General features: G+C 40.5%; 1 protein-coding gene across 2 annotated transcripts in view; it reads right to left on the bottom strand.

Moving 5' to 3' along the window:
* Positions 1-12,769, bottom strand: part of tcf12 (transcription factor 12) — a 77,849-nt gene that overhangs the window by 17,846 nt on the left and 47,234 nt on the right. For both annotated transcript variants that reach the window (XM_088295602.1, XM_088295603.1), the window contains exons 9-13: positions 7,633-7,732; positions 7,246-7,385; positions 6,363-6,504; positions 6,203-6,273; positions 3,076-3,220 (exon numbers count right to left, since the gene is read on the bottom strand). In XM_088295602.1, the coding sequence (XP_088151728.1) occupies positions 3,076-3,220; positions 6,203-6,273; positions 6,363-6,504; positions 7,246-7,385; positions 7,633-7,732 (598 nt within the window). The remainder of the gene's footprint in view (positions 1-3,075; positions 3,221-6,202; positions 6,274-6,362; positions 6,505-7,245; positions 7,386-7,632; positions 7,733-12,769) is intronic.

Genomic DNA, 12,769 nt, shown 5'->3' with positions numbered 1-12,769 from the left:
AACGATATTTATGTCTTTGAAAAACCACAGTATTTAGAAAATAAAATATTAACAAGGTTTATTCATTTAATTTTTTTCAAGTTTGGCGGGCCGGATTAAAACGTTTAACGGGGCCACTTGTGGCCCCTGGGCCGTAGTTTGCTCACAGCTGTTTTAAGCCTTTAAATTGGTGAATATTGAGTAATTAAATATTGAGCCTAATTTTTGTATTAGGTACTTTCAATTGAACATTATCTATAAAGCAAAAATTACATATTTGATTTTGTATTTTTAATTGTGGGAAAAAAAAAAACCTCCATAAATAAAAAGAGGTAGATAATGTTCACAATAGATTTTGTTCATGTTCCTTTTTCCAGGGTCAAAATTAAAGCCAAGCTGAATACGTGTTGAAACAGGAGGTAATATACAAGCATCGCTATAATAGACTTTGACAACTCTGTCAGGTTATATGCAAGAAATACCGCCAGCAGCACTTTCCAGTTGTGTGGTGTCTGATGGAGCGTTGCCAAACCAAATAATTCCTCTACATTATAGTAAGTATGACGTTATAACACACTTCATGTTGCCCATTTTTATTTCAATTCTCATGGAACAAGTGAAGTATGGGTTTCACGTCTAAACACACTGATGACTTATTTCTGCTCACACTAAAATGGGGAATAACCATTGACAGTAAAATAAAACACAAAAAAGGCCAGAAAATGAAAACTTCGCATTGACCATAACACGAAAGAAATAAAAACAAAAAAAATAACTTATAACTTGTTTTCCATCAATTGTTCCAGCGAATGTCACACTTCATTTGTCGCTCTCTGTCATCTCTTGGCATCAAAGACTCCAGACTCCAGAAAAAAAGATGAAAAGAACTCGAGTTTAGATACATCTTGTTGCCAGATGAGCTAGACATGAACTTCCCATGCCTCTACTGCCTGATGGCTATAAAAAAAAAATATATAAAAAATATATATAAAGAAAATCAGCACGGCTGATTATTAAAACATCGAATGAGTCATGTTCTATATCGTGGTGCAACCCTCACAATGAACGACTTTTGCACTTAATACGTACCACGAGCCAAATTGTGTCGCCATTTCCACAAAATGCAAGAAATGTCTCGTCATTTGACTGGTGAACTCGGATTTGCTACTGGTACACACAAAATTCTGTATCCCGATAAAAACTGCGTTCTTTTCCCCACCGGCAGAGACATTTTACAGCTCTGTGTGTGTGTGTGTGTGTGTGCGCGCATATGTGTGTGTGGGTATGTGTTGGAGGAACAGCTGTCCACAGGGCAGGACAACAGCTGAGGCGAGCGTAGGTAGAGACAGCTGTCACCAGTCCATTACCAGACTTGACACAACTGTCCATTAAAATAACACACTGGGCTTTCCCGCTTGGTGTCTCCGCTTATTTTTTCCCGCATTAGTGCTTCTCGTCTTAAGACGCCTGCAAGGCTTCATGCTGGTCTTTTAAACACTTGTAACTATAATACAAAGATGTCACACATGGGCTACAAAAGTCTTTGAGAATTAAAAACATTATAACAAAAGCGGTCATAAAAGTGTAACAAAAATCTTCGGCCCCCCCCAAAAAAAAATAAAAAATGGAGGCTTCGTATTACAAACTACACAGAGATCCAAAAGCCACTTGTTAAAAAGTTACACAATGTTCTGCTCCATCCAAAAAAATAAAAAATAAAAAAAAAACACAAAAAGCTTTTCATCGATGTAATTCAAAACCACTTCAAACAAATCTTTTTAAATCCTTAAGCAGCTCAAAAGCCGGAGCCTCAGTCATTTTCATTTCCATTGTTGTTCCGGGGCTTGTCATTAACATTTCAATCACTTCAAAAAAAAATAAAATAAAATGTGATAGAAACAGATGCGTGTCAGCGAGCCAGAGATTCATGAGCGTGAAAGCTCTGGGCAAAAAATGTGACGAGAAACTCGGCCTCACTGAGACGCTCTGTGTGTAAATGATAGTGGACACCGAAAGTCAGGTACTGATTTTGAGATACGCGGGAGCTGTTGTTGTCAACCTAGACGCACCCTGCACAAGTTGCATCCACCGCATGATGTCTCGGCAAGAGGTGTGCCAGCAACGAGTGCCGATTGAGAGCAGCTGGCCACGAAATTGTTGTACTCATTCACAGACATTTGATGAAAACGGGCAAATGATACAAAACTTTGCCCTGGCTAAAACAAACGGAGTCACTCTTAGACAGCTAACTTGTGAGTTATATTTACTTTAAACAATCTACTAGTTTTTTTTTTTCACTCAGACATTCTAAGTCAATTTTACGAGAAGAGTTTTTGAGTAAATTTCAGTAGTCAAGGGAAGTTAGCTTTTACTTTTCCACATAACTCATTTGATAAATCATTTTTGTAAAACTTTACTTAGAATTTCTGAGTGAAAAAGCTTGACTAGGATTTTTCAAGTAAAAATCACTTCCTAATTTTTTTTTTCCCCGCGTATTCACATACACACTTCACGGGGTCTCAAAGCTCGACCGTGTTTTACTTCTATTACGGTTTCTCATTCTCACTCTGACTGCTACGGCAAATGTTTTGACACTTCAAACAACTCGCCGGGATCCGCGACAATCAGATTTGTCCATTCTGTTGTTGCAGGGAGCGTCCCGTTTTATCCTCAGTGGTCACCGGGAACACAGTGTAAACATAACCTCAGACTTACAGTTCACTGTGTAATAACATTTTATTGACAAAATTCCCCCTTGTGAGGATAAGCGTCTCAGATAATGGATGGCTGGATGACAAAGTTCCACGTTACACTGATTCGATACAGAGTAACATGTAGGGTAGAATTCTTCTTTATTCGTTACATTTTTTTCAAGTTCGGCGGGCCGGATTAAAACGTTTAATGGGCCGCTTGTGGCCCCCGGGCCGTAGTTTGCCCACTGCCTGCTTTAAACAAATCTCACGCCAGAGCATTACCAGAGAAGTGGATTTGTTACGTGAGCCTTTTGGAGTTTACTGTAATTGAAGCCACCACAAGTGAGAATCCGCCTTCTTTAGTCTGTATTCATGAGGTCATCGTGAAAGAATTGGTTTTTACCTGGCCTTCCAGACGGGTTGCCGGCAGCCGTTACCACAGTCCCTGCTGAGCCAGCGCCTGCTGTGGCTGTGAGAGGTGAAGGGGAACCCACAGGCGTGGAAGGGTTGGAGGGGAAACTACTGCTTGTGTGGTCAGGTGAGTAAATCTGGCAGAGCAGAAAGAATGATGCATAAGACGTCAGAGAGGACATTCGACAATCACATGTTGCTTGATATGTTTTATAGCGTCTTCTAGAAAAAAAAAAAAAGCCACAAAATGACGGGTATTTTACAAGCAAAGAAGTCAATGATGGAAATATCTACACAGTAAACTATAAAAGCTGTCTGTCATGTCTGGCTCTGTCTTGCTGTCTGCTTGCTTAAGAAAATAGACAACGTTGAGTTGTGACGTACCATTACATCAATTGTTGGAAAACCTCCTCCTCAATATAAAAAAAAAGGTTCCTATTTCATTTCATGTTCATGTGTGAGCTTTTAGACCAGACCTAGGCAAAGTACAGTCACAGTCTCTGATCGGTCCACACAGAGACCATGAAGTTGAAGTAACTATTATATGGTGCTTTTATTTTGAAAGTCTTGCTATTTATGTGCACAAACTGCATTTGCATGCGAGGTAGCGAGCAAGATCTTGTGTCGGAAGTGGAGCCCACTTGGCGACATTTTCGTTCTATTTCGCAACTTTTCCGAGCCCTCGATCAAGTTTTCTTTTTTTCTTTTTCAAAATAGAGATTTCCAAAAATAACAACAATAGTCCTAATGTTTGCAATATTTGTATTTCCTGCATGGTAGAGGAAAGAAGCCCAAAAAGATTTGGCCTAATAATTCTGTACGTAAATCTACAGTTACTGTAACGTACGTAAAGCGTGTATTCTAAGTAGTGACAGACCGATTATCGGCCGGGACGATTATCTGCGCCGATATTTGGCATTTTGCCGATAAGCTGCATCTAAAAACACTTTAATATGTTGTAAATCACTAAAGTAGTTTAATAAACGTGTGCAAAGGCATTCAAACAATTTCAAGTTTTGGAGTTTTTATTTAGCAAAATTTTGACACGATTTAACCATTTTTTTTTCAACCAATGAATATCGCCTTGACATATCGGTTATCGGCCTCCGTGACTACTAATAATCAGTATCGGGAATGGATAATATCATTTACTGTGATTATATTTTCACGGTCTGTAAATTTGTTTTGTGGTGTCTGTTGCATGTTTAAGGGAGAGCATAGTGACCATTTTAAAGTGTTGTTGTTACCCGTAGTGGGACTTAATGTATTAGGTTCCATTTTATTGACAATAAAAGACAATTTGCGGCAACTTTATTGTATCTGCATTAGGGTTACACCGAGGACACTGCGTTTTACGATAATGCCAATTAAAAGGAAAGGAGATTGCGTCTTCAACACCCACAGGGAATTCATTTGTGTAAGCAAATGCTGGATTAATGCACAATCACTTCCCTGATGTTGCCCAGATGATATTGTGCTGTAATGGAACATGTCTCTGAGAAAAAGGGCGCTTGAAATGGATCCTCACTAATTAGCAGGAAAAAGCAGCAGATAGACAGAGATTTGCCCGCTAAGTAATGATCAAATTTAGCTGGCAGGAAACCGTTTGACTTCTTTGGGAGATGATAGAATGTCCTCATTAATAATCTCCTCATTCAATCTTGATCTTTGGGCTTTACGTTTTCAATCAACTTGGAGTATCAGGGAAATGTAACACTGAGCATGGAGGAAGAGGGGGAGGTGGACGGGGATGGACAGAATGGTTAGTTAAGCTTTTCTACACTCTGAGAGCTGCGTTCTTCTCTTTTCTCTCCACTCTCCGGCACGCAATTCAGTGGAAAACTAATACGGATTAATAATGCGGTCATCACTGTGTCAGATACAAACAAGACTCAACACAAATCCCCAAACATGTCTCAGTTCCACAAAAGCAAGTTGTTTATAACCGTGACTTCTGACCAAACAATATATGGCCAAGGAGGCTGCATTGAAAGTGAAACACGGTTCATTTTACTGGAACAAATGAAGCCCCGCCTGTTCATTAGTCACACTGCCGCAGGCGGTGAGGGGCCAATAAGCACGGCCAATTTAAAAGGGTGGGGGGACAAAATATCTACAAAGGGCGGCCCGTGGAGTTGAGCCACAGCAGTTTTAAACTCCCCAGTGCTCGCAATTCACGCACCCACCCCCACGCTGTCCAACCGTGTCCATTTCACTCCAGCTTTGTCATGTTAATAGAATTTGTTATTTGCATCCCTAAACTCATATTCTCCACTCAGGAAAAAAAAGTGTAGGTTCTCCAATGACGTATGCAATGTTCACTGAAAAACAAATGTGTCATTTTACAAATTAACGTATTTTCCGGACGATAAGCCGCTACTTTTATCCTAGATTTTGAATCATGCGGCTAATACAACAGTGCGACTTTACTGTGGATTTTTCTTTCACCAGTAGGGGCGCTCTATAGTTCAGAAAATACGTTAAATAAATCTAGATTTTTTATTTTATTTTTTTTCTTGGGTCTGTTCTGTTTAAATTAGCAAAGTTGTTGCCGTGTTAAAAGGCACTGTTTTCACAATCTGTTTATGTACCTTTACGTGCATTCACAGTACAAAATCGTTCTGTACATGCAGCAAACAACAATTTTTTTTTTTTAAATAAAGATAGCTTTATGTGCTTGTATGTTTTTGTTTTTTTTGTGTTGCTACAGCTTATATATGGGTGTGTCTTATAGTCCGATTTATTTATTTATTTATTTATTTAATTAAAGTAGAATTTAAGAGCAAAGCCCAATTTTCCATAGGAAAAGTGCAGATATTGTAACGATTCATCGGAGGAGGAATTTTATACAAATTCAGCTGTTCCAAAATTATTAACACAACTACACTAATAATAATGTTTTTAACCATTAATTCATACGTGTCAAACAAAAGATGGGGAATGGAAATGACAGTGGATTGTTATGTTAACACGTTAGACAGCACGGCTTTGACAAAAAAAATTCAACATGGAATATTGCAGCAAGGGACAGATTGCAAATTCCAGTATCTTCATATCGAGCTAGCATACAAAACTGAGGTTCCAGTTAAATTTGTGACGGTTGTGTGGTTGCAGCTCACCGAAGCTAAAGCCTTGCCAAGTGCGTCCCCAGTCTGTGAGCTTCCAGTGGCGTTCCCTCGATTTGCGGCAGCTTCAAAAGTGCGGGGGAGAGAAAGTGATTTAGTCGAACATTCAAACAAGTCACCGTATTTGCATTCAGAGCAGCATGCGAGAACTTACCCAGCACCCCATCTGCATTGTTGACCGACGGGGTGTGTGTCGCAGAGACAAAAGGTGAAGTGGTCGTGTTGCTTCTGTGGAAGCTGGACATGGGAGGAAGACTGGCGTTGACGTCTGGGGAAGCAGAGTGTGCTGGGTAGTTCTGGAAATCACAAAACACAACTTTGAAACTGTGAAAGATCATGTTCAGCCGTATTGTCGGAAAGGGTAGAGGAGCATAGGCAGACAAGAAGAGATCAAAAAGTGATACAGAGTTTAAGTCATATGCTCACTGATTATTAGTGATTGACCGATATGCTTTTTTCAGGGTCGATACCCATACCGATACCGATAACCGATATTTGACGCCGATATTCATTTGTTGAAAAAAGTCTACAAAGCCAGAGGCTGCTTCAAGGAACCAATCAGATAGAGCTGTGGGCGGGATAATCTGCTTCTGCAGGCAGGGCCACGAGCACAGCAGAAAGCGAGAGAGAGAGACGTGTGCTGCAGCGAGCCAAAATAAACCAGCGTTTAATTTATCCGCCTTGAAAGTTAAAAAAATGCAGATGCCAATAATTGGCAAAATGCCAAATGTCGGCCCAGATAATCGGGCAGGCCGATAATCGGTCTATCACTACTAATAATGTCCGGCCAACATCTTTTAACACACACTCACATGTTGAGAACATGTCGACGTAGAATATTATCTGCATGCTTGCATCTGGAAATTATAGTCATATTTTTGCAGTGATAAAAAAAAATACAACGTAACCCCTAAAGATGAAGGCGAGGTATGGTGGTAATTTTGTAAGCAGCATACCGGTATATCAGGCAACCTTAATAGATGTAACTGTTCACAAACACTTGAGTGTGGGGGGTTGTCAACAGCTGATTCGCTTACCAGACGGTCGTGCGAGTGCAGGCTGCTGTAGTTTCCTGACTGTGGCATGTGAGATGAAGATCCTGGAAGTATTCCCCCATAGCCTGGCTGACTAATCCCATTGGCTGAGTTCCAAGGGTCAGATGAACTGTGGGTACCATCTAATGACAAAATATATGGATGTGTTTATAGAGTGCATTTGAGTCGCAACACAAATCCGTGGAAGACAGAAAGCCGCAACATGGGATCATCCACAGAGGAGGGTTTTAATTTTCACTCTTGGGGATGAAACACGATCCTGGTTCTCAATGCAGCTGAGATAATAGAAAAGTAAAACAACCAATTCATCATTGATGTCTATAAAAGGTATATAAGGGTGAGGTAAAAAAGGAATAGAAGATTAATTACCAAAGAAAGTGCTTGCAAACATATTGCTGGAGGGCTTAGGAGAAGAGTAGGAGGGCGAATCTCTGTTGAAGTCCTCTGAGTTTGGCGATGGTGCGTACACCTACGGACACATCATAAATGTTATTCGTAATCAGGTTATTGTCTAATGAAGTCATGCATTGAGGAAGGAGTCCAAATGGAAGTGCTATGTCAATTTCCAGCTTGACAAATCAAGGTAGATTTTTCAGCCTTTGAAAACAAAATTGGAAAATTAGCCAAAGGATAATAAACAGAAGACTCAATGCGCACCACATACTTAGCAGACCGGATCGAAATGGTGACTATGCTGTGAAATGCCATTTTAGTTCCCGTGCATGACCAAATAAGTTAGGAGCTGAACTATTAACCGCTCACACAGCGGTAACTCATCTGACGAAGGACTTCATTTAAGAGATTCGAGACATGAGCTTGCTCTGGAGTGGTGAGCAAATGTTGCTGGTGAGTCTCTAAAGTTACCAGCCAATTAGAACTTCCACTGACGGAAAAATGACATTGTGACACCTGCAACAGTTGCTAAGAAATATTATCTGTCACTTAACTCATTCAATCCCAGAAATTTTCACTAGAGCAAACTCCTCAACTCCAGTGTTTTTATGGATTTTGACTGATTTTGCCAGGCCAACAGAATATTGCGTTCTAATGCAATAAAAACACAGAGATATGACGCAAAAAAAAAAAAAAAAAAAAGGCAAAGACGTCTAAATACGTCTTTGGGAGGCGGGGACTACTTGAAAGTGGCAGTTTTTGGAAAGAAAATCCGAATGTTAGCGCTAAATTTGCAACGGAGCTTCTTGCCATTTCTGGAGAGCACCATGCCTGAATGAATGAAGAAACACCCGCCCTCCCTCACTAGTGGCTTTGCCGCTCCGAAAAGATTCCAATCCAGGGCGGGCACGGCTCTCAGGGTGGGCACGGACCCCCATTGCCCCCCATTACGCCGGGGGCTGGGTCTGGGCATCGTATATATACATATACATACTTGTATTTACATATCCACACACCCACAAACACACGTGCACATAAAAAACCCTAGATATTTTGAATCATTTGTCATGTAGCTGTAAATGCAAATAAATATCTCCCTCAACTTTAATGACAAGCAAGCAATCAAGCTCATGAAGCATCAAACAGCAGTATTTGCATTTTAGATCAGCCCAGTCTCAATTGGAGTTATAATGATAGTCGTATACTTGCACACTCGAAATGGCTGTGGCAAATTAATGCGTTCCCTGAGAGGCTGAAATTCAAATAAACGCTGCAAAAACAGTCTGCTCTACTTTAGATTTGTACCTGCAAGCGGGTGGTGGAGTCAAACGAGAGCACAATGGGCATGCTGTTGTACAGCGGCGTGTGTGTGCCAAGTTGGTGGGAGGATCAAGAGAGACTTGGGGCCAAAAACCAGTGATGTGGTTTCTGACTTTATCCAGTCCAGATGGAGGGAAAGAGAGTGAGTACGAGCGGAATGAAGGGGGGTAAAAAAAAATCGAGGGTTTGGATAAATTCACACTCCCACCGAGAGCACTGGATGATCCTCATCGTGTCACATTAATCAGAGCCAGACCAGCCAGCTCCATTCCACCTGCCCATTCCCAGTAAATGTCCCACTTTCTGCTCACTTGTAGGGTCAATTCCTCTTAATGGCCTCGCATCACACCGCGGACCAGATGTGTGCAGTCATACTGCATATACTTCTTATTTTCCTGTGCTGATCTTTTGCGTCCACAGCTTAAGAAAATGATTCATTCAATGAGGCAATTAAATTGAATCACTGAACCGCTGACGGGGATGAAAATGACTGAAAAAAAAAAACCCAAAGCAAGCAGATTACAGAATTATGCCGCTTTTCCACTGCAGGGTGTCTCGATTCTACCTAATTTTCCAAGCAAAAATGTTAGTGCAGGGGACTGTGAAATCGTCGTCGAATTAACCACATCAAGTGGAACAACATCGCCGGTGTTGATGTTTCAGCATATGTTTGTTCACTACGATGAGTCCATGTCCAAGAAATATGACCACAGCAGTAAAGTCGAGTGTCAATAACACTAAAAATTCAGAACGCTAAGATTATGTTTGGTGTGTTTATTTTTGTAATTTATCGTAATTTACGGGCCACTAGGCACACAATATCAATAAATGAATCTATTTTTAAATATTTGCATACATACGCCGCATCTGGTTCTAAGCCACTTTATTATTTTTTTCACATTTTGTGTTAAACAATTTATTCTAATTTGGATAGCGCCGAATGCTAAATGTTTTCTTGGTTGACAGTACAAAAGCTGGAAACGAGTCACTGCGCTCACCATTAGCTGGCTGTGTCGCTTACATCGCGCCAGTCTAATCTCACATTGAAACATTGTAAAAATGCCACCAGGAAAACCTCAGCTCGCGTTGGGTCAGACGGCCGCTTGCTAGCGATTAGATGTGGGTTAGAACGAGAAAATAGGAAGAAACTATGTTGACCTCTCAATCCCATAGACCGCAATATTGTGCCACATTGTAACAGCGCCTCCAGAAATAGCTCACATTAGGCTCGGAGGACTACATTTCCCATGATTCTTAGGCCGGAAGCAGGAAGTAGAGCTAGTTCTGGTCTGACGAAAACAGACACCTACTAGCAATTAGGTATGTATGAGAATGATAACGCAAGCACAATAGAAAGAAATCTGAGACGACAAACTGAAAATCTGACATCCATCCATAGATAAGGCGCTCCGACACACTGTGCATTTTTGAGAAAATTAAAAGATATTAAGTGTGCCTCATGGTCCGAAAAAATACTGCATAATGCTGGTTTATCATCTGGTCCTCAGAAAAGGCAAAAACACGTAGTTTGTGTTTGAAATAGACCCTTTGTTACACAAGTCCTGGGACATTTCTGACAAAACATCATATAACAGCAAGGCGATATGATGTGAAAAAAAAGGATTAGCTTTTATCACCGTCGCAAGTCTTGATGACCATAATGGTTGTTTACTTGCTGAAACGGTTTTCATTTTATGGGTTGTTGCAGAATTGATGGAAAATATGCTAATCCCATCCACACGCGTGCACTTGCACAACACATGTGAACGTGATATATATGCAGGACACGGGTGGACTGGGAACTCCGGCTGCTTTGCTGAGCGAGCATGACTCCAGCACGTTGTTGTCGGGGTGTGTAATTAAAGTGCTCTGGCAGGGGTGGAGCTCTCCTGGGTCCTCTGGCTTACACATGTGACTGGCGGTGATATTGGTTCCATGGAGAGCTCAGGTTAGCCTCGCACGGCAGCCCAGGCTTTTGTCCTTTGCTACTCAATGGGCAGCATATGGCACTGGATAATGCTAATTGCCCTTTTTTTCACCCAAGGCTAACCGGTCAAAGCATTAACAAACCATTCCGAACGCCAGCGGCCTACGGAAGAGCGTGCCTGTCTGGGTTTCCTTTTACAAGATCATTAATGAAAAGCCATCATTCACACGGATAAGCAGGCCAGCACAGTCACTTCAGCGTAACTGGGGAGTCCTACAAACACAAAAATGCCATGATCTGTCTTTTTGCTTGTATATAATGTTTAGTTTTTCAGGTTATGGTTGTTTCCTTGTGTGTCTTGCGCATTACTACCAGTCAGCTCACTTGGCAGCTGAGGTATTGTCCAGGTGTTCCTCGTTGTCTCGTCAGTTTACTTGTATTTATACTGCATTCGATGAAGATGACAAGTCTGACTTTTCTGAGTTGTGACTAGAAAAAGCTCCTTTGAACCGTTGTTCCGAGTTCACCGACCAACTTCAATGTGACGTCACTCAACAATGCACACGCCCTAATAGCGATATTGTTATCCTTTACACAATTGATATCTTAACACAAATGGTACAGCAACACAAGCAGACAGATAGTATTACATACCCACTGGTAAATATTTTTTTTATCTTCTGTGAGGAACAACTAATGGTACTACCATACTGAACACTGGTCAGAAAAAGTTAAAGCAAACTCAGATGTTTTTTATTTTTGCGCTGATTCAAAATCTGAACTCATTATTTCTCTACACATCAGGTTTTCATGATACTGATGATAAAAATATAATAACAGTAATATAATATGTAATACATTAGCATATTTACTAGTATTTATGAATAAAGGGTTAGTTTTTTTCAAATGTCTTAGTTATAAAAATACAACGCATGGGAAAATTTGCGCAAGCTTTTATGAAATTCTTAAATGCTCTCGCCCCACCTTACCTCTCCTCCACCCTTACGCCCCTGCCCAGTGCATCGGCTCTGCAGACCAGATGCAATTAGAGGTACCGAGGACTAAGCAAAGGCTCAGAGGGGATTGAGCCTATTCTGTTGCCGGTCCCTGTCTTTGGATTGACCTCCCGCTAATCGTTAGGCAAGACCCCTTGCTTCCCACCTTTAAAACTCATCTTAAAACTCATTTTTATATTTTGGCTTTTGACTCAGCAAGAGATGAGGTTTTTGGTTTGACTGTTTTTGTGCTTTTCATTATTAATTTGTTATACACCTTATACAAAGCGGTGGTTGTCTTAAAGTGCTTAATGAATACAGTTGCGTTTTTTTAGGTAAAAAAAAAAACATCTATGTAAATAAACAGATCTGATAGAAAATCAGTGTCGAAAATGCTTTTAATGACACATAAAGCCATCTCTTATTGAAATTTGCTGTTTGACTAGTGTTATTTTCTTTTTTCTATTTAGCGTGTCATTTTCCTCATTTAAAAAAAAAAAACTTGCATAAAATTTGGTGCTGTTTTGGGGGAAGGTTGGAACGGATGAATGGAATTTCTGTTCATTTCAATGGGGAAAGAGGGATTATATGTGACCATATATTCACTGAGCCTTCACTAATGAAGCCATATAAAAACAGGAAGGTCACAGGAATGATAATAAAAAAATAATTTAGAAATAATAAAATGGCTGGCCAAGCAATCTCATCGCATGTCCTGATTTTGTGATGGATGTCATTACTTGGAATCCAACCATATATCTGGAACATTTTTGCTGAATGTCCAAGTCTTGCACTCTTACGGGGCTTAGGCATGCAAAACAGACATGTTGCGTCTTCCAATTGCCTCTCGGTTTCAACATTTGTGCATGAT

This window comes from Idiotropiscis lumnitzeri, chromosome 5 (assembly GCF_059441095.1).
Source record: "Idiotropiscis lumnitzeri isolate Australia: NSW breed Sydney's pygmy pipehorse chromosome 5, RoL_Ilum_1.0, whole genome shotgun sequence".
Lineage (NCBI taxonomy): Eukaryota > Metazoa > Chordata > Actinopteri > Syngnathiformes > Syngnathidae > Idiotropiscis > Idiotropiscis lumnitzeri.
Note: the sequence above shows the minus strand (reverse complement) of the source record. Positions and strands in the feature narration are given on the sequence as shown.